General features: G+C 47.0%; 1 protein-coding gene across 3 annotated transcripts in view; it reads right to left on the bottom strand.

Moving 5' to 3' along the window:
- The window catches only part of LOC106568279 (tetratricopeptide repeat protein 28), a 31391-nt gene extending 9189 nt beyond the window's left edge, over window positions 1–22202 (bottom strand). For all 3 annotated transcript variants that reach the window (XM_082960484.1, XM_082960483.1, XM_082960485.1), the window contains exons 1-21: window positions 22065–22202; window positions 21290–21420; window positions 19833–20054; window positions 17789–17977; window positions 17603–17699; window positions 11744–11940; window positions 11439–11592; window positions 9988–10159; window positions 9679–9847; window positions 9352–9512; window positions 8751–9239; window positions 6802–7009; window positions 6592–6672; window positions 6235–6360; window positions 4325–4451; window positions 4028–4137; window positions 3702–3831; window positions 3313–3558; window positions 3082–3235; window positions 565–684; window positions 240–384 (exon numbers count right to left, since the gene is read on the bottom strand). In XM_082960484.1, the coding sequence (XP_082816610.1) occupies window positions 240–384; window positions 565–684; window positions 3082–3235; window positions 3313–3558; window positions 3702–3831; window positions 4028–4137; window positions 4325–4451; window positions 6235–6360; window positions 6592–6672; window positions 6802–7009; window positions 8751–9239; window positions 9352–9512; window positions 9679–9847; window positions 9988–10159; window positions 11439–11592; window positions 11744–11940; window positions 17603–17699; window positions 17789–17977; window positions 19833–20054; window positions 21290–21420; window positions 22065–22098 (3462 nt within the window). In that variant the 5' untranslated portion in view covers window positions 22099–22202. The remainder of the gene's footprint in view (window positions 1–239; window positions 385–564; window positions 685–3081; window positions 3236–3312; window positions 3559–3701; window positions 3832–4027; window positions 4138–4324; window positions 4452–6234; window positions 6361–6591; window positions 6673–6801; window positions 7010–8750; window positions 9240–9351; window positions 9513–9678; window positions 9848–9987; window positions 10160–11438; window positions 11593–11743; window positions 11941–17602; window positions 17700–17788; window positions 17978–19832; window positions 20055–21289; window positions 21421–22064) is intronic.
- Window positions 22203–22500: the final 298 nt, after the last annotated feature.

Consider the following 22500-nt stretch of genomic DNA (forward strand, 5'->3'; position numbering starts at 1 on the left):
AGGGAGGCAGAGAGAGAGAGAGGGAGGCAGAGAGAGAGAGAGGGAGGCAGAGAGAGAGAGAGAGGGAGGCAGAGAGAGAGAGAGAGAGGGAGGCAGAGAGAGAGAGAGGGAGGCAGAGAGAGAGAGGGAGGCAGAGAGAGAGGGAGGGTGAAATAATGAGTAAACAGATAGATATAATTCGATCTCTATCAAATGGTAAAATTAGTGTCGTTAGGTTAAACACACCCACACTCTCTTACCTCCTCCATAGGTGCAATGAGCAGGTGGTGAAGGGCTCGTAGGGGGGGTTTGGTGAGGGGGGCGGGTCTACAGAGTAGCGAGGAGGAGGTCTCCCTCACTGGAGATACTGTAGAACTGACCAGACTGGACAAACTCTGACCACTTCTGTACAAATACAGAAATTGTGCTTGTGGTTTAACAACTGGTGCTGTCTACACCAGTAGATATTGCAAAGGAACATACAGAATGACACTCTCTCCATATAATATATCAGACTTTATTTTAATTAAAATGTTCAAATATGGTGACATTTGAGTCAACATTGACTCTCTGCAGAACACACACCTGCTGAAGACGTTTCTGGACACCTGACTGTGTAGGCAGTCAGTGGAGTCGCTGGCTGAGGTCTGTCGTTCCTCAAGCTGTTGTTCTAACAGATCACCTGCTTCATTCTCCGTCTCACTGCTGGTACACACACACACACACACACACACACACACACACACACACACACACACACACACACACACACACACACACACACACACACACACACACACACACACACACACACAGTAAGGTGCTGCTGGCTGGGGCAACAGTACTGCTGGAGACTCATATCCCCCTCACTAGCTTTAAGTACCAGCTGTCAGAGCAGCTCACAAATCACTGCACCTGTACATAGCCCATCTGTAATATAGCCCATCCAACTACCTCATCCCCATACTGTATTTATTTATTTACCTTGCTCCTTTGCACCCCAGTATCTCTACTTGCACATTCATCTTCTGAACATCTACAGTCGTGGCCAAAAGTTTTGAGAATGACACAAATATTCATTTTCACAAAGTCTGCTGCTTCAGTGTCTTTAGATATTTTTGTCAGATGTTACTATGGAATACTGAAGTATAATTACAAGCATTTCATAAGTGTCAAAGGCTTTTATTGACAATTACATGAAGTTGATGTAAAGAGTCAATATTTGCAGTGTTGACCCTTTTTCAAGACCTCTGCAATCTTCCCTGGCATGCTGTCAATTAACTTCTGGGCCACATCCTGACTGATGGCAGCCCATTCTTGCATAATCAATGCTTGGAGTTGGTCAGAATTTGTGGGTTTTTGTTTGTCCACCTGCCTATTGAGGATTGACCACAAGTTCTCAATGGGATTAAGGTCTGGGGAGTTTCCTGGCCATTGACCCAAAATATCAATATCAGTCTGTCCCTGATGTTTTTCCTGGAGAGAAGTGGCTTCTTTGCTGCCCTTCTTGACACAGGCCATCCTCCAAAAGTCTTCGTCTCACTGTGCGTGCAGATGCACTCACACCTGCCTGCTGCCATTCCTGAGCAAGCTCTGTACTGGTGGTGCCCCGATCCCGCAGCTGAATCAACTTTAGGAGACGGTCCTGCGCTTGCTGGACTTTCTTGGGCGCCCTGAAGCCTTCTTCACAACAATTGAACCGCTCTCCTTGAAGTTCTTGATGATCCGATAAATGGTTGATTTAGGTGCAATCTTACTGGCAGCAATATCCTTGCCTGTGAAGCCCTTTTTGTGCAAAGCAATGATGATGGCACGTGTTTCCTTGCAGGTAACCATGGACGACAGAGGAAGAACAATGATTCCAAGCACCACCCTCCTTTTGAAGCTTCCAGTCTGTTATTCAAACTCAATCAGCATGACGGAGTGATCTCCAGCCTTGTCCTCGTCAACACTCAGACCTGTGTTAACGAGAGAATCACTGTCATGATGTGAGCTGCTCCTTTTGTGGCAGGGCTGAAATGCAGTGGAAATGTTTTTTGGGGATTCAGTTCATTTGCATGGCAAAGAGGGACTTTGCAATTAATTGCAATTCATCTGATCACTCTTCATAACATTCTGGAGTATATGCAAATTGCCATCATACAAACTGAGGCAGCAGACTTTGAAAATTAATATTTGTGTCATTCTCAAAACTTTTGGCCACGACTGTACCATTCCAGTGTTTAATTGCTATATTGTAATTACTTTGCCACTCTGGCCTATTTATTGCCTTACCTCCCTTATCTCACCTCATTTGCACACACTGTATGTAGACCTTTTCTACTGTATTATTGACTGTATGTTTGTTTTACTCCATGTGTAACTCTGTGTTGTTGTTTGTGTGAAACTGCTTTGCTTTATCTTGGCCAGGTCGCAGCTGTAAATGAGAACTTGTTCTCACCTAGCCTACCTGGTTAAATAAAGGTAATAAACTGCAGTGGTTGTGTGAGGACAGGAGAACAATGTGTGAGAGATAACATTTGCTGACTCGACACATTACACAGTAGTAGCCTGCAGTGCTGTATTAAACTTTATTGCTCTCCGAGGTGTGATAGTCTCTCTCTACTTTATTAAAAGCACTTCACTGATGGATTACCAGTGTGCATTGTGTGTGTGTGTGTGTGTGTGTGTGAGAAAGAGAGAGGCTGCGAGCTCCCATTATTACATTGACATTTTAGTCATTTAGCAGACGCTCTTATCCAGACCGACTTACAGTAGTGAATACATACATTTCATTTTCATTTCATGCATTTTTTTTGTTGTTGTAAGTATTTTTTTGTACTGGCCCCCCGTGGGAATCGAACCCACAACCCTGGCGTTGCACACACCATGCTAGCGTTGCAAACACCATGCTCTACCAACTGAGCCACAGGGAAGGGTGAAATATGTCACCTCTGAATATCCCATCCATTCTACAGAGATAGAGAGGGTGCGAGGGAGGGACAGAGTCCCGAGCCAAGTGATAAAGAGAGCCTACAGTCTCTCAGTGAAGCACTAAACAATCTTTTAATGAAGCAGAGACCATAGCAAGTGCAAGACACACATACACACAAACACACACACCTGCTGTAGCAGTTGTCAACTCCCAGAGCCTCTCTGGCTGCAGTGATGTGCTGCTCCAGAGTGTGACAGCCACTAACTCCTCCCCCCTGGATCTCTGCGGCCTGCAGCTCGGCTCCTCCCTCACCCAGGTACACCTCATGGAACTTCACTATACCTGCACACAACACAACACAGGGTTAGGGATTAGAGGTGTGTGTGTACACGTGTAGATCTGTGTGTGTATGTACCTACCTGTGCCTGGTGCCAGTAGCCAGCTGTATAGGAACCCTGCAGCCAGAGAGAAGTACAGCACCAGTGACTTCTGACTGTTGACCGTTTCCAGGATGTGTTCTACGGTTACCGGGGAGTAAGGGTCAGGAGTCGGGGTATAAGGGTCAGAGGTCAGTGGTTGGTGACCTTGCTGTCGCTCCACCAGGAGGTCAGCGAAGGCCCGGGTCCGACCCCGCTCTGCCACTGCTAGGGCCTCGTCATAATGACCTGGGGAGGAGAGGAGAGAGGGATGAACAGAGGGATGAGAAGAGAAAGTGAACAAGTAGAGAAAGTGTGAAAGAAAGAGAGATGCATAGAGATAGGGAAGGAGATGGATAACAAGAGAGATAGAACAGGAAGAAAAGTGTTACCCAGGCTGACGAGGACCCTCTGGAGAGCCTGGTATGATGATGTCTGCAGGTCGAACAGGGACAGTCTGTAGTCTGAGCTGAGCTGGGCCTCGTGGCGAATCGACTCAAACAACGCAGATGCTCGGTATAGCTGGAGAGAGAGAAAGAGAATACACAACTACATCCCACACGCATTCACGCCTGAATACATACCCATGCCGCACCCCTATCACGATATACACGCAATTAGTTATTATAAATCTCTAGAATCAGACTGCAGTTCCATAGTCCACCAGCATGTGTCAGCAGGACTGAAGAGCAGCTACATTCTGAAACTCTGTGGATACCTGGTGCTGGGCCTCTTCCAGGTTGCTGCTGGCCCACAGTGACAGGCCCAGACGGTGCCGGATCTTAGCCTCCTCCTCTCTCCTCCCACACTGCTCCGCTAGACGCAGACCTGAGAGAGAGAAGAAGAGAGATAGAGAGGGAGTCTCAAAACATCATCAAATCACCCTCTCCTCCCTCTTTCTCCAAAAACCATGTCTTCATTAATTCACTCTCTCTCTCTCTCTCTCTCTCTCTCTCTCTCTCTCTCTCTCTCTCTCTCTCGTTCTCTCTCTCTCTCTCTCGTTCTCTCCTCTCACCTTCTTGCAGGTACATGACAGCCTGTGTGTAGTTCTGTAGCGCATGGTGTGTCCTCCCCAGGCTGCCGTACGCCAGTGTCTTGGCTGTGAGGTCATTATTCTGCGCCGCCACACTCAGGTGCTGCTCCTGATGACATCACAAGAGACAGAAAGGTCAAGTCCCAAATCGTCTACCTGTCAGAACACGACCATAGTGTGTGTGATAGTGTAATAGTGTGATAGTGTGTGTGATAGTGGGATAGTGTGTGTGATAGTGTGATAGTGTGTGTTTACCTGACAGAACATGACCATAGTGTGTGTGTGTGATAGTGTGATAGTGTGTGTGATAGTGTGTGTGATAGTGTGATAGTAGGATAGAACACGACCATAGTGTGATAGTGTGTGTGATAGTGTGTGTGATAGTGTGATAGTGTGTGTGATAGTGTGTGTGATAGTGTGTGTGATAGTGTGATAGTGTGTGTGATAGTGTGACAGTGTGTGTGATAGTGTGACAGTGTGTGTGATAGTGTGACAGTGTGTGTGATAGTGTGATAGTGTGTGTGATAGTGTGTGTGTAATAGTGTGATAGTGTGTGTGATAGTGTGACAGTGTGATAGTGTGTGTGATAGTGTGACAGTGTGTGTGATAGTGTGATAGTGTGTGTGATAGTGTGATAGTGTGTGTGATAGTGTGTGTGAATAGTGTGACAGTGTGTGTGATAGTGTGACAGTGTGTGTGATAGTGTGACAGTGTGTGTGATAGTGTGATAGTGTGTGTGATAGTGTGTGTGTGTGTGATAGTGTGATAGTGTGTGTGATAGTGTGACAGTGTGACAGTGTGTGTGATAGTGTGATAGTGTGTGTGATAGTGTGATAGTGTGTGTGATAGTGTGATAGTGTGATAGTGTGATAGTGTGACAGTGTGTGTGATAGTGTGATAGTGTGTGTGATAGTGTGACAGTGTGTGTGATAGTGTGATAGTGTGTGTGATAGTGTGACTAGTGTGTGTGATAGTGTGACAGTGTGTGTGATAGTGTGATAGTGTGTGATAGTGTGGTGATAGTGTGATAGTGTGTGTGTGTGATAGTGTGATAGTGTGTGTGTAGTGGACAGTGTGTGTGATAGTGTGATAGTGTGTGTGATAGTGTGACAGTGTGTGTGATAGTGTGATAGAGTGTGTGTGATAGTGTGTGTGATAGTGTGACAGTGTGATAGTGTGTGTGATAGTGTGTGTGATAGTGTGATAGTGTGACAGTGTGTGTGATAGTGTGACAGTGTGTGTGATAGTGTGATAGTGTGTGTGATAGTGTGTGTGTAATAGTGTGATAGTGTGTGTGATAGTGTGACAGTGTGATAGTGTGTGTGATAGTGTGACAGTGTGTGTGATAGTGTGATAGTGTGTGTGATAGTGTGATAGTGTGATAGTGTGTGTGATAGTGTGATAGTGTGTGTGATAGTGTGATAGTGTGTGTGATAGTGTGACAGTGTGTGTGATAGTGTGAAGTGAGTGTGATAGTGTGTGTGTATAGTGTGATAGTGTGTGTGATAGTGTGATAGTGTGTGTGATAGTGTGACAGTGTGTGTGATAGTGTGACAGTGTGTGTGATAGTGTGATAGTGTGTGTGATAGTGTGATAGTGTGATAGTGTGTGTGATAGTGTGACAGTGTGATAGTGTGTGTGATAGTGTGACAGTGTGTGTGATAGTGTGATAGTGTGTGTGATAGTGTGATAGTGTGTGTGATAGTGTGATAGTGTGTGTGATAGTGTGACAGTGTGTGTGATAGTGTGACAGTGTGTGTGATAGTGTGATAGTGTGTGTGATAGTGTGATAGTGTGATAGTGTGTGTGATAGTGTGACAGTGTGTGTGATAGTGTGATAGTGTGTGTGATAGTGTGACAGTGTGTGTGATAGTGTGATAGTGTGTGTTTACCTGACAGTCCACGGCCCTTTCGTAGTTTCCCAGCGCCTCATAGGTCAGTCCCATGTTCCCGTAGGCCATCCCCTGACTCCTCCCACTTCCAGTCTCCTCCGCAATCTCTAATGCGCTCTGGTGCCACTAGAGAGAGAGAGAGAGAGAGAAAGAGAGAGAGAGAGAGAGACAGAGAGAGACAGAGAGAGAGAGAGAGAGACAGAGAGAGAGAGCGAGAGACAGAGAGAGAGAGAGAGAGAGAGAGAGAGACAGAGAGAGAGAGAGACAGAGAGAGAGAGAGATTGATGGACACAGACAGGCAGACAGTAGAACATTGCCTGGAGAATATAACAGCACCATGATAAGAACAGCACCAACCTGCAGAGCTGCCTCGTTCTCTCCCATCAGCTGGTACACTGCACCCAGCGCCGCGCTCGCGTCGCCCTCTAGTGCTCGGTCCTGGGAGGAACAGATGTAGAAGAAATAGTTATAGCATATAGATTAATAAAATATATACAGGTAACTGCCAAAGGTTAGTCACCCCTCCTTCCCTGCCTGTCATTCATTCATTCAAGGTAGAAGTCTTACCTCTGAGGTGCAGGCGATGTGGAGCTGATGCTCCAGGCAGGACAGGGCTTGCTCATAATTTCCCAGCTGGCTATGTAGGTCTCCCAGCTCTCCATAGGCCTGGGCCTGGGTCTTCCCCCCTCCTCCACCTCCTGATCCGCCCAGCTCATGGGCCACCACCAGTCTCTTCTCAAAACACACCAACGCCTGCTGGAGACTACCTAGAGATCTGAGAGGAGTTGTTTTTGTTTACCCCCATTTCCCTCTTCAGAGTTGCTAATGTAGACCTGCTGCTTGCTGCATATGAGTCACTATTGCCTTCAGAACGAGCCCTACCAATTATTTATATAAATGCATTTCATGAGTCACAACATAAAACACTCAGCTCTGAAAATCCAAACATCAAAGGGCATCTAGTTTCCCAGAGAGAGATATATGAGCAACTTAAGAAGGCAAACAAGAAAACAAATTGGGCTATAACTTCAGGACATGTTCATTTGGCTAGTATGAGATATAATACATGTGATATCCTTGGGGGAGGAAATGTAAAAGAAGCTGTGTCTGCAAACTAACACTGAGCTGTGACTTTATCTGTCTAACTACTGTACATGACTTGTCCTATCATCCCTCAGTCATTCCCTCACCAGGGACCAGCAGAGAAGCAGAGAGAGGAGGGAGAGAGAGATATAAAGACAGAGATATAAAGTTAGAGGAGGGTGAGAGAGAGAGAAAGAGGAAAATATTGAGAGTGGGGGGGTAAAAGAGAGACAGAGATAAAGAGACAGATAGAGAGATAAAGAGACAGACAGTGAGATAAAGAGACAGACAGAGAGATAAAGAGGCATACAGAGAGATAAAGAGACAGACAGCGAGATAAAGAGACAGACAGAGAGATAAAGAGGCATACAGAGAGATAAAGAGACAGACAGAGAGATAAAGAAACAGACAGAGAGATAAAGAGACAGACAGAGAGATAAAGAGACAGACAGAGAGATAAAGAGACAGACAGAGAGATAAAGAGACAGACAGAGAGATAAAGAGACAGACAGAGAGATAAAGAGGCATACAGAGAGATAAAGAGAGAGACAGAGAGATAACGAGACAGACAGAGAGATAAAGAGACAGACAGAGAGATAAAGAGACAGACAGAGAGATAAAGAGACAGACAGAGAGATAAAGAGACAGACAGAGAGATAAAGAGACAGACAGAGAGATAAAGAGGCATACAGAGAGATAAAGAGAGAGACAGAGAGATAACGAGACATACAGAGAGATAACGAGACAGACAGAGAGATAAAGAGACAGACAGAGAGATAAAGAGACAGACAGAGAGATAAAGAGACAGACAGAGAGATAAAGAGACAGACAGAGAGATAAAGAGACAGACAGAGAGATAAAGAGACAGACAGAGAGATAAAGAGACAGACAGAGAGATAACGAGACAGACAGAGAGATAACGAGACATACAGAGAGATAAAGAGACATACAGAGAGATAACGAGACATACAGAGAGATAACGAGACAGACAGAGAAATAAAGAGACAGACAGAGAGATAAAGAGACAGACAGAGAAATAAAGAGACAGACAGAGAGATAAAGAGGCATACAGAGAGATAAAGAGACAGACAGAGAGATAACGAGACAGACAGAGAGATAAAGAGACATACAGAGAGATAAAGAGAGAGACAGAGAGATAACGAGACATACAGAGAGATAAAGAGACAGACAGAGAGATAAAGAGACAGACAGAGAGATAACGAGACAGACAGAGAGATAAAGAGACAGACAGAGAGATAACGAGACATACAGAGAGATAACGAGACAGACAGAGAGATAAAGAGACAGACAGAGAGATAAAGAGACATACAGAGAGATAACGAGACAGACAGAGAGATAAAGAGACAGACAGAGAGATAAAGAGACAGACAGAGAGATAAAGAGACAGACAGAGAGAGTGTCTCAGCCCTTACCTGTGTGCGTTGCCCAGTCCCCTGTAGGCTCTCTCCTGGTCCTGAACATGGTTGAGACTCTGAGCCACGGTTAGAAACATCTCACTGTACTTTATAGCTTCCTCAAAGTCTCCCAGAGAGTCATAACAGTCTGCTAGGTTCCCGTAGGCCCTCCCTCTGTCCAGCACACACTCAGCCCCACTCAGCTGCTCCAGCATGGCCAACTGCTGCTCAAAATACCCAATGGCCTCCTCCAGGACGCCCATGTTCATCTTGGCGATTCCCATGTTGCCCTGGACCTGTGCCTCCACGCGGGCGTCTCTGAGGCCCTGTGCCAGGGTGAGCTGGGCCTGGTAGCACTGGAAGGCTGTGGCGTAGTCCGTCAGGGCCATGTGGACGGCTGCCAGGCGGCCCAGAGCACCACACTGCCCCTGTTGGTCATCTAGAGCGGTGCGGGCAGACAGCTCCTGCTGGTGGAAGGACAGGGCCAGGTCGTACTGACGGAGGAGTCTGGGGGAGGGAAGAAGGGAGAAAATCACTATTACTTCTCAGTCAATATTATCTGAAAACATACTGGAAGTTTATAAATAAAATTTAAATCCTAACTGGATTAGGAGTCTACCTGTGGGCGGAGCCTAGCGCTGAGTATGCGTCGGCCTCCATTTTGTGGCCTTTGACCTCCTGAGCCAGGGTGAGCTGCTGCTGGTAGAACCTCACCGCCCCGGCCACGTCAACCCGACACACACACACATCCCCCAGGTTCCCCAGGGCACGGAACACAGCCTGGACACACACGCACATACACACAGTTTTAATGTAGAATCTCCCCATCCCAGTCCCCTCCAACACACATGCTGACCCCCTAACGACCCACCCTAACGACCCACCCTAACGACCCACCCTAACGACCCATTCCACCAATACCAGTTGTGCTAGTTACTATCTGCACCTGTGTGTTGTTGAGAGCCTGAGCCAGCGACAGCAGGTATCTCTGACAGTCCTCAGCCTTCTTGTATTCCCCCAGGGCTTTGTAGGCCAGTCCCAGGTTACAGTAGGCTTTAGCCTGGGAGAGCTTATCCCCCAGGTCTTTAGCCAGGGCCAGGTCCTGTTCATAATACCTGTTAGGAGAAAGAAGAAAAGGTGTGTTTCCTTCCTCATTTCCTTTTCAAAGTCGACACCTTTCTGTATTTATTTGGAGAGGTCAGGACAATCTTTAAGAGCTATTATTATCCATACAGATGGATGGAGTGTGTCCTACCTGACGGCCTCGCTGTACTGTCCCAGGCAGTAGTGTGTGTAGGCCAGGTTGTGGCAGACCTTGCCCTCTTCCTCCAGGTCCTGTAGCTGAGGTGACAAGGTCAAGTACTGCTGGTAGTAGGGAACCGCCTGGACATACTCCCCTCTACAGCAGTGGAAGTTACCCAGGTTACCTACACACACACACACACACACACACACACTTTACCTTTAGGAATCAATAAAGTATATTTCAATTCTTCATTTGTTGGTTTGTCCCCCTGTCTGTGTTATCTGGTGCTCTGGTCGTGCTCTGTCTGTCTGTTATCTGGTGCCTGGTCGTGCTCTGTCTGTCTGTTATCTGGTGCCTGGTCGTGCTCTGTCTGTCTGTTACTTAGTGCCCTGGTCGTGCTCTCTCTGTCTGTTACCTAGTGCCCTGGTTGTGCTCTGTCTGTCTGTTACTTAGTGCCCTGGTCGTGCTCTGTCTGTCTGTTATCTGGTGCCCTGGTTGTGCTCTGTCTGTCTGTTATCTGGTGCCTGGTCGTGCTCTGTCTGTCTGTTATCTGGTGCCTGGTCGTGCTCTGTCTGTCTGTTATCTGGTGCCTGGTCGTGCTCTGTCTGTCTGTTATCTGGTGCCTGGTCGTGCTCTGTCTGTCTGTTATCTGGTGCCTGGTCGTGCTCTGTCTGTCTGTGTTACCTAGTGCCCTGGTCGTGCTCTGTCTGTCTGTTATCTGGTGCCTGGTCGTGCTCTGTCTGTCTGTTATCTGGTGCCTGGTCGTGCTCTGTCTGTCTGTTACCTAGTGCCCTGGTCGTGCTCTGTCTGTCTGTTATCTGGTGCCTGGTCGTGCTCTGTCTGTCTGTTACCTGGTGCCTGGTTGTGCTCTGTCTGTCTGTTACCTAGTGCCCTGGTCGTGCTCTGTCTGTCTGTTACCTAGTGCCCTGGTTGTGCTCTGTCTGTCTGTTACCTAGTGCCCTGGTCGTGCTCTGTCTGTCTGTTATCTGGTGCCTGGTCGTGCTCTGTCTGTCTGTTACCTAGTGCCCTGGTCGTGCTCTGTCTGTCTGTTATCTGGTGCCTGGTTGTGCTCTGTCTGTCTGTTATCTGGTGCCCTGGTCGTGCTCTGTCTGTCTGTTATCTGGTGCCCTGGTCGTGCTCTCTCTGTCTGTTACCTGGTGTCCTGGTTGTGCTCTGTCTGTCTGTTATCTGGTGCCCTGGTTGTGCTCTGTCTGTCTGTTACCTAGTGCCCTGGTCGTGCTCTCTCTGTCTGTTACCTAGTGCCCTGGTCGTGCTCTGTCTGTCTGTTATCTGGTGCCCTGGTTGTGCTCTGTCTGTCTGTTACCTAGTGCCCTGGTTGTGCTCTGTCTGTCTGTTATCTGGTGTCCTGGTCGTGCTCTGTCTGTCTGTTACCTAGTGCCCTGGCTGTGCTCTGTCTGTCTGTTACCTAGTGCCCTGGTCGTGCTCTGTCTGTCTGTTACCTAGTGCCCTGGCTGTGCTCTGTGTGTCTCGTAGTTCGCGTGCGATGGTCAGGTGGTGCAGGTAGTGCTGGAGAGCCCGGTCGTGAGCGCCCAGAGCCTGATAGGCTACAGCCAGGTTACCATGGGTAGAGGCCTGGGAGGGCCGGTCATTCACCTGGGAGAGGAAAGAAAGGTCAAAACCAGGTGTGTGTCTGCCTTCGGTGATATCTGGCGCCTATGATACCATACAGCCTGGTCGTACATCCCCAGAGCTCTCTGTGTGTGTGTTCGTTCATGTGTATGTGTGTTCACGTGTGTATCCTCACCTCTAGTGATATGTGCAGTTCCTGCCGGTGGTAGCGCACAGCCTGGTCGTACATCCCCAGAGCGTTGTAGGCATTGCCCATGTTCCCATAGGCCCTGCCCTGAGCAGCATAGTCCCCCAGCTCCTGGACCAAACACAGGTGGGCATTGTGGAGCTTCAACGCTGCATCATACTCCCCCTTCATCTGATGGATTATACCTGAGAAAGGCAGTCCATTGGAGTGAAAGTGAGTGACGGCTAAACAGAGATTAGAGATCAGACATGAGGATGACCAATTAGGATCACAGCCAACCGTCTGACACAGACACTGGGCACGTTCAGAAGGACAGAACGTCTAACAGTGAATCATGTTGGTTCATTTCTATCTGCAACGTTCAAAGCGTTTCACATCCCTGAATACACCCATGTCCGAGTGTGTGTGTGTGTGTGTGAGTATCAGAGCTAGAGTATCTGCATCAAACAGGATAAGAGTAAGGGAGGATTGAAAGAGGGATCAAAGGTGGAGGAGAGACACATAGGGAAGAGAGAGAGAGAGGTAGGGGGTGTCGAGACAGCAGATGGATCATTAATACATGGCCCTGATGTCTCTCCGTCTGATCCAGTATGTGTGTGTGTGTGTGTGTGTGTGTGTGTGTGTGTGTGTGTGTGTGTGTGTGTGTGTGTGTGTTTGTAGGCTAGAGGGTCAGTTCAAAATGGAATGGAGCATGAGATGGGCTAAGCTAGCTTGGCATTCTGAGTGGAGAAACTGTGTTTCCATTTGCAACTTTCTTTCATCCTGAACACAGCCCTGATGTAACAAGAGGCAAAGTGCTTAGCAGGTTGTATAAGGAAGGGTACCATAACATTTTCAATGCCTTTCTAATGTACAAAAACATGTCTGTCAATAATATATCAATGGTTTGTTACTTATACCAAAATCTTTATTTGAAAGAATTTCCTGCCAGGAACATTTGACATTGAAAGCTTGAATGATCTATCAATGTTGGTCAAACCAATGGCACTGCAGCAATTCTCTTTTAACAGAGTAGATTCTGATCTGCAGCTCAACAGACTTGTGAAATAAATTGAAAGGTTCAAAATTAGCAAAATACAATTACAGAATTTGCAAACACTCAAATTCCTCTTCTATCCGTGTCTCTGTTTGCTGGGTCTGCACCCCAATGCGATACACCATTTTATCCCCGGTGTATTTGGTCTTGTCGAAGACAGCCATTTTATCCTGTAGGGCCTTCAGTAGAGTCCTGTACTCCTCCCTCCCTTGGGTAGCAGCCTTCTCCACAGAAACTGTGGTCTGCATGCTCAGGCACACACTCCACACACTCAAGGCAGAAGAGGCTAAGTGTGTAGGCCCTTGGAGTGTGTTTGGGGTGTTGGAGCCTGTGGCCTCCAGGCAGATCCTGCAGAAGCTGTGGCTGCAGTGGAGGTTGACGGAGTCTGTAACGTTCTCACAGCAGATGGGACATGACAGGTCATCCTCCTCCAGGGGGATGAGACAGGCTGTCATCCTCTCTAGACAACTGGAGAGAAAATGTGTTTATTTAGCTAATTGAGAAAGAGCCAGTGCTTGTGTTGTGTGCTGTACAAGTGTGTTAAAAAGGGAGAGACCGTCTATAAGAGGATACATATTAAAACGTACCTGACTCACACATAAAATAGCTTACACACAATGTTGCCCTAATTTTGCACTACAACCCTAATCACAGAGTTAAGTTTGCTAAGTAGATCACTAGTAACACACTTCCTTTTTATTTATTAAATGACGTTTTACAATGTTTTCAATGAGCTAGCTAGGTGCTAAGGACAACAACAAGTTAGATAGCTAATGAACTCAACTCAGCTCAAGAGTGAGCAGTCTGGGACAGTGCGAGCCAAAAACACATTGGGCTTTTTATTAATGAGCTGTCTAGCTAACTACAAACAAATAAACCTGAGAGAAGCACAACAACAATTTGTAAAACAACTTGCCTTGTGTGGTATTTTGGATGCGGTAGCTCCCAACCAGATGAAGCTGCAGGTGATGATCTCAACTTCTTCACTGAGTGACATGAGCCTGGACGTGTGGGTGTTCAGGGCAGGAGACTGAACTGGGACATGTTCAGTACACAAACGTTACGTTGCAGATAGAAATGCCATGAATAGAGCTGACATGATTCCTTTTTCTTATTTATATAGATATGCTTATTCTACATGTCAGAGAGACATGTTTGTTCTACACATAGCCACAGGAAGTAGGAGTGCTGGAGGTGTTGCAGCACATCCTGGTAAATTGAAATTAAATTGGCAAAATTATATAATTCATCCTGTCTGTACATAAATAAATAAAATCATTTAAAAATACTACACCAGACAGTATGGAAGTTCAATAGCGTATTTTTGTAAATAGCTGTGGATGGTTTTTAATCATAAGCACAGTCCATAGCCTAGGCTTTCACCTCGATCACACTGACAGCATCATTTTGTTTTGGTACACCATAACGCCTCGATCACACCGACAGCAACTTTGCATTTTGGTACACCAGAAATACATTTATTTCCAATGGAACGCTGCGTTTGCCTTGCAGCATTACGTTGCAGAGGCAGTTGCAGTGTGTTCTGTTGTGCATTCGTTGGAACATGTGTAGACATGACAGATATAGGAGAAAAAGGTGAATGTTGAACTTTTTTTGCACACATATCTAGTATACATTTTGGGTTACATAATGAAAAAAGTTTGACTGCAGAATTTATTACACACTATTGATGCAAACACACTGTCGGTCTGATTGAAGCATTAAGCCTTGTGCACACCAACTGTGTCAAACTGTATTCATTCCAGCGGCAATCAGCACCGCTTGGAAATTTGGAAATCAAACTGTTGAAAAGACTGTAATCTGTTTGTAGTTAGGCTACCAAAATCCTTTCCCAATATTGAGTGACCAGCAGAGAGCATCTGCCATGCCGTTAAATGCACATATTCCCAGAATCCCATCCTTCTCTTACTTTATTATTGGGTGAGTCTACTATTGGGTGAGTCTACTATTGGGTGAGTCTACTATTGGGTGAGTCTACTATTGGGTGAGTCAACTATTGGGTGAGTCTACTATTGGGTGAGTCTACTATTGGGTGAGTCTACTATTGGGTGAGTCTACTATTGGGTGAGTCAACTATTGGGTGAGTCAAGTTTTGTAGGACTATAATTTCCTCCACCAGGATAGATGGACTTCATATTGTACAATCTGTGTCTCCTCTTTCTGTAGGTCTAGATTGTATCATTTTTATTGATCTCAGTTCATTTCAGTCATTTTTCTGATGTAGAATTGCATGAACGTTTACCCCTGGCGCGGATCTCAGATCTCAGCGCTTTGTCCAGAACGGTATTTTTTACAAACAAACAGCCATGAGCTAAAATGAGACTACATTTACTACTGTTAGGCCTACCGAATCTAGTCCTAGGCTTCTCAACACATTAGGAACTGTATCTTACTGTTAGGCCTACCGAATCTATTCCTAGGCTTCTCAACACATTAGGAACTGTATCTTACTGTTAGGCCTACAGAATCTATTCCTAGACCTAGACTACTCATCACATTAGGAACTGTATCTTACTGTTAGTCTGCAAATGCAATGATAGATGCATGGAGTGCTTTTTATTAGAATAATACATTTGTAGAGTGCATTTCCCACGCTCAATGTGCATAAGGTAGTAAAGTAAAACATGAAAAAAAGTTTCCCATTAGCATCCCCTATTCAAAACATCTGGCCATGGTTCTACATTATTCTATCTGAAAGTTGGCCAACGTTGTGTCCTAAACTTTATCTAGTCTGTGTCTGTGTGTGTGTGTGAGTGAGAGAGTGAGAGCCTGATTCAGTAAGCGTGAAATGTGATCCCTGTAACCCCATAACCCACTGACAGTGTATGTTTTCTCCACTACCAAGGACAGCCCCTCACACTGAGCTCTATGGACTGACTGGAACTAGCCTGCCTGAAAACCAACAGCTAAAACACTGACACTCTTGGAATAGAGGACTATGCTATCATTGAAGAGGTATGTGGATGATGATGATGATGGTGTATGTAGCGCAAGTAAGCGTTTTCAGGTGTGTGTGTGTGTGTGTTCATGTATGTATGTATGTATTAGGAAAAGGAGAGCTGCCCCATCAGGGGTGCAGAGATAAGAGGATTACAGAGGAACCTGCAGAGTCTGCAGGAATACTAGTGCACATTAACCCCCTGGGGTCAGGCATCCTCCCAGATCACACACACACACACACACACACACACGACGGTGCCAGGGGGCATGTTAGTGGTATGGCGATAAGGCTTTGGTATTCCCCAGCAGCAGCTCTGAGATAGCCAGCAGTTAACGGATTAGAAGTAATGTAATATTACAAGAGATCCTATAACAGTCTGTTTGGCTGAGGCAGCACTGGAAGCTTATAGGGAGAGTCCCTACCCCTATTCTACACACTGGGATGTGAGTGTATAACAGTCAGTGTGTTTGTGTGTGTCTATACTTTGTGCTGATACGGTCCTAGGTTATCTAGGGGTTGGGCAAGCCTTCAGACATGACCAACTCCCCAACCAGCTTCAGCCTGCTAACATGGTAATGTTGGTAATGAAGCTTTAAATGGCCCAGTCACAAACCACTAAGGAGTTCTACTAGACTCCTTCAGCCAATGACCTACATGAGCTGTTAATGAACTGTCAGATGGATTCCATGAAATATCACTTTAAACTGATAACACTTATCTTTTTTTTAATGGATTTAACCTTTATTTAACTAGGCAAGTTAGTTAAGAACAAATTCTTATTTACAACGACGGCCTACACCAGCCAAACCCATGCGACGCTGGGCCAATTGTGCGCCGCCCTATGGGACTCCCAATCACGGCCCATTGTGATACAGCCTGGAATCAAACCAGGGTGTCTGTAGTGACGCCTCTAGCACTGAGATGCAGTGCCTTAGACCGCTGCAGCACTCGGGAGCAATCATTAAGGTGTACTTTGAACGATTTAAGTCATTTATAAACTGTTCCTTATTAGTTTAAAGATTTTATATAAACAGTTATAACACATGGTCAAATTATGTGATGTATTTTTTTTTTGGTAGAAAGAGAGAGAGAGAGAGACTAAGAAAAATAGATCTCTACAGCAGTCCTGCACATGTAAAACACACACACACACACACACACACACACACACACACACACACACACACACACACACACACACACACACACACACACACACACACACACACACACAGGTAGGTTATTGTCCACTCAGCAGTGGGGTAAGATTCAGTTGGTCTCAGATTTCGCCATGGTCGCAGAACCCGAAACCTTGTTAATAAAACATCAGTGTTGATTGGCCAGAGAGGCGCTAGTGGAGTCATGTGATAGGACACAGCTCTGGGTAATTGGACAAACCCCTTCAACAAAACAATGCTGCATCATAGAATGTAGATATTAAACAAAGGACATATGTTTATAGTGCCCAGGAGCATCTGTAAAAAGGCCTGTACTGTCCTTCATTCTATAGCCCTGGCCTCTTGTTCTCTCCTTAATGCTGCTGGTCGATGTGGCATTGAACTGGTCAGGCCATTGGGGGACAGCTCTTTTATCTGTGATGGTATCCAATTCACAACCTTCTGGTCCCAAGGGGGAAACACAGAGAAGATAAATATCTGAGAGAGAGAGAGAGAGAGGAGAGAGAGAGGAGAGAGAGAGAGAGGAGGAGAGAGAGAGAGAGAGAGAGAGAGGAGAGAGAGAGAGAGAGAGAGAGAGAGAGAGAGAGAGAGAGAGAGAGAGAGAGAGAGAGAGAGAGAGAGAGAGAGAGAGTGAGTGTGTGTGTGTGTAGGATGCTGTCATCATGTCTTACCCAGGTTGGATGAAGCGCGTCCCTGTGCAGCTCTGTCCTGCAGCTCCTCTGCTATGTCCAGCTGCTGCTGGTGGTACTGGCCTGCCCTCTCCAAGTCCTGGAGAACATACAGGGAGTTATGCTATGTGTGTGTGTGTGTGTGTGTGTGTGTGTGTGTGTGTGTGTGTGTGTGTGTGTGTCTACTACCTGCATGCAGCGAGCAGCGTGTCCCAGGCCGGCGTAAGCCCTCATCTGTATGGTCCGGTCCTCCAGCTCCTGAGCCAGCTGCAGCACCAGGGTGTGGTAGGACACAGCCTTGTCAAAGTCTCTCTGGCTGTGGTGGGCACTGCCCAGGTTACTGTACGCCCGTGCCTCCTCACGCCCATTACCTAGGGTCTACAGATCACATTAGATCACTTTAACGTTGATTTACTTCAGTGCTTTTAACACAGAACACTGAGAATAGATAGGATGGATAGAATAAATAGTAGGTGAAATGGAAGATAAAAAAAATTATGTAAATATGAAATTCAGTTCACTTCCTGAATTGACATAGAATTGACCCCAACCCTGGTGCATTCATACATGTGTGTGTATGTAAACTTGGCAAAAAAAGAAACGTCCTCTCACTGTCAACTGCATCGATTTTCAGCAAACTTAACATGTGTAAATATTTGTATGAACATAACAAGATTCAACAACTGAGACATAAACTGAACAAGTTCCACAGACATGTGACTAACAGAAATGGAATAATGTGTCCCTGAACAAAAGGGGGGTCAAAATCAAAAGTAACAGTCAGTATCTGGTGTGGCCACCAGCTACATTAAGTACTGCAGTGCATCTCCTCCTCATGGACTGCACCAGATTTGCCAGTTCTTGCTGTGAGATGTTACCCCACCCTTCCACCAAGGCACCTGCAAGTTCCCAGACATTTCTGGGGGGGAATGGCCCTAGCCCTCACCCTCCGATCCAACAGGTCCCAGACGTGCTCAATGGGATTGAGATCCGGGCTCTTTGCTGGCAGAACACTGACATTCCTGTCTTGCAGGAAATCACGCACAGAACGAGCAGTACGGCTGGTGGGATTGTCATGCTGGAGGGTCATGTCAGGATGAGCCTGCAGGAAAGGTACCACATGAGGGAGGATGTCTTCCCTGTAACGTACAGCGTTGAGATTCCCTGCAATGACAACAAGCTCAGTCTGATGATGCTGTGACACACTGCCCCAGACCATGACGGACCCTCCACCTCCAACTCGATCCCGCTCCAGAGTACAGGCCTCGGTGTAACGCTCATTCCTTCAATGATAAACGCGAATCCGACCATCACCCCTGGTGAGACAAAACTGCGACTCGTCAGTGAAGAGCACTTTTTGCCAGTCCTGTCTGTTCCAGCGACGGTGGGTTTGTGACCATAGGCAACGTTGTTGCTGGTGATGTCTGGTGAGGACCTTCCTTACAACAGGTCTACAAGCCCTCAGTCCAGCCTCTCTCAGCCTATTGCAGACAGTCTGAGCACTGATGGAGGGATTGTGCGTTCCTGGTGTAACTCGGGCAGTTGTTGTTGCCATCCTGTATCTGTCCCGCAGGTGTGATGTTCGGATGTACCGATCCTGTGCAGGTGTTGTTACACGTGGTCTGCCACTGCGAGGACGATCAGCTGTCCGTCCTGTCTCCCTGTAGCGCTGTCTTAGGCATCTCACAGTACGGACATTGCAATTTATTGCCCTGGCCACATCTGCAGTCCTCATGCCTCCTTGCAGCATGCCTAAGGCACGTTCACACAGATGAGGAGGGACCCTGGGCATCTTTCTTTTGGTGTTTTTCAGAGTCAGTAGAAAGGCCTCTTTAGTGTCCTAAGTTTTCATAACTGTGACCTTCATTGCCTACCGTCTGTAAGCTGTTAGTGTCTTAACGACCATTCCACAGGTGCATGTTCATTAATTGTTTATGGTTAATTGAACAAGCATGGGAAACAGTGTTTAAACCCTTTACAATGAAGATCTGTGAAGTTATTTGGATTTTTACGAATTATCTTTGAAAGACAGGGTCCTGAAAAAGGGATGTTTCTTTTTTTGCTGAGTTTATGTATGTATGTATGTATGTATGTATGTATGTATGTATGTATGTATGTATGTATGTATGTATGTATGTATGTATGTATGTATGTATGTATGTATGTATGTATGTATGTATGTATGTATGTATGTATGTATGTATGTATGTATGTATGTTCATTAGTTAAATACCTTAGCTATGTCCAGGTGTTGCTGGTGACACAACACAGCATTAGTGAAGTCTCCCAGTGCAGTGTAGACAGCTCCCATGTTGCCCAGCTGGCGAGCCTCTGACAGCGGGCACTGGGTCTGCCGTGCCAACAGCACACACTGTTTATGGCTGGCCAGGGCGTTAGGGTAGTCCGCTATCGCTGTGTACACATGGCCAAGGCTGCTCAGCGCACTGGACGCAGCCTAGAGACACACAAACTCTTGTAAGACTTTTCCTGTCAGCCCTGGGATTTGAACTGGCAACCCTCTTGTGACTGGCCTGCCTCTCTAACATTGAGGCTACTATCACCCCACATTAAGACGGCCACATGAGGCATTTTAGAAAGACACACACAATCTAAACAAAAGGAAAGCCAGTGGGAGAGATGAGGTTCAGTGTTCTCTGTAGAGTAATATGGAGGCTGTGGACCTGTGGTGTTGACTGGAGAGAGGAGACACAGTAATCCTCTCTCACTCACACCTCAATGTCCCTCAGCTCTAAAGCTCTTAACACTCTCACACACACACACACACACACACACACACACACACACACACACACACACACGCTGCTTTCGCTACAATGGGCCTGTTTCAAGCACCCATTGGTCTTGGTGTCAGGTGCCTTGTCGATTTGACATCTAGAATGCCTTTAAATGACTGCACACACACACACATTGTATAACATATTCAGAACATGCATAAACAAGGTTAACATACTGAAAGGCATGTTTCGTACAATATTAAACAAACAGTCGATATTCAAAAACCAGTCAGCCAACCAGCCAGCCAACCAGTCAGCCAACCAGACAGCCAACTAGACAGCCAGCCAACCAGACAGCCATCCAGCCAGCCAGCCAACCAGACAGCCAACCAGACAGCCAGCCAGTCAGCCAGCCAACCAGCCAGCCAACCAACCAGCCAGCCAACCAACCAGTCAGCCAACCAACCAGTCAGCCAGCCAGCCAGCCAGCCAACCAGTCAGCCAGCCAGCCAGCCAACCAGTCAGCCAGCCAGCCAGCCAACCAGTCAGTCAGCCAGCCAGCCAGCCAACCAGTCAGCCAGCCAGCCAACCAGTCAGCCAGCCAGCCAGCCAACCAGTCAGCCAGCCAACCAGTCAGCCAGCCATACACAACGACATGAGAACACACAGCACATGAAGAATACAGTACAACCATACCGTGCTGACATTCACACACAGTCAGATCTACAAGGTGTCACGTTAAACAAATAATGGAAATTCTTCCTTCACCATAACACAGAGACTTGATTCTCATTGTATTCCAGTCATAAACAGTGAGTGGGTGGTGTGGCTCAAGGGCAGACATTGTTACATTGTCACATTGCTCTGACTGAGAACAGCATGGCTCCTGAATAAAAGAAGGGGAAAGAGTAGAAGTATACAATGGAGAAACACACACACACACACCACTAGGTACCTCTCTGTCCTTGAGTTTCATGGCGAGGACCAGCTGATGTCTGTGATTGGTTAAAGCCTCCCTGTAGTTGCCCTTGGAGAAGTAGGCGGACCCTAGGTTCCCGTGAGCCCGGCACTCGCCTGATTGGTCACCTGGGAAGACATGATGAGGTGTGTGTGGTCATAAGGCTGTTTAAGCTGGTGTTGATCGTAGTGTAGCTGGTTCAGTGAACTAAACTCACGATGAGTAATCTGATTGAGACCTGATGACTCGTGTTAGCTACCATAGAAAATGCCTTGTCTTCCACTCAGTGTGTTACCACAGTCTTAAATCACATGTACAGCGGCATCTCTCTCTCTCCACCAATACCTAGTGTATGTATGTGTATGTGTCCAATAGTGTGTGTGTGTGTGTGCGGGCTGGTGTGTGTGTGCGGGCTGGTGTGTGTGTGTGTGTGTCTGCGGGCTGGTGTGTGTGTGTGTGCGGGCTGGTGTGTGTGTGTGTGTGTGTGCGGGCTGGTGTGTGTGTGCGTGCGGGCTGGTGTGTGTGTGCGTGCGGGCTGTGTGTGTGTGTGCGTGCGGGCTGGTGTGTGGTGTGCGTGCGGGCTGGTGTGTGTGTGTGTGCGGGCTGGTATGTGTGTGTGTGCGGGCTGGCGTGTGTGTGTGTGCGGGCTGGTGTGTGTGTGCGTACGGGCTGGTGTGTGTGTGCGTGCGGGCTGGTGTGTGTGTGCGTGCGGGCTGGTGTGTGTGTGCGTGCGGGCTGGTGTGTGTGTGCGTGCGGGCTGGTGTGTGTGTACCTAGAGTCTTGGCGACCTCCAGGTCTTGCTGCATGTATCCTGTGCTCTTCTCTGCGTTGCCTAGAGACCAGTAGGCTGAGCTGAGAGCAGAGAACACTGAACCTCGGAGCTTCAGAAAGAGGGAAGAAACTCAATGATCATCACACACACACACACACACACACACACACACACACACACACACACACACACACACACACACACACACACACACACACACACACACACACACACACACACACACACACACACACACACACACACACACACAGCCTTGCCTTCAGAGAGCATGTGCCGATCTTTAGCCCTGCCTCCAGGACCACAACCGAGGCTCCATGGTAACCAGCGGTCAGCAGCTCCTGACCAATCACACACACCACCACGAACGGACTCTTGTCCAGCTTCATCCTCTGCAGCTGCTGGTAGGTGGGTTCCA

The sequence above is a fragment of the Salmo salar genome, chromosome 13, assembly GCF_965601325.2.
Source record: "Salmo salar chromosome 13, fSalSal1, whole genome shotgun sequence".
NCBI lineage: Eukaryota > Metazoa > Chordata > Actinopteri > Salmoniformes > Salmonidae > Salmo > Salmo salar.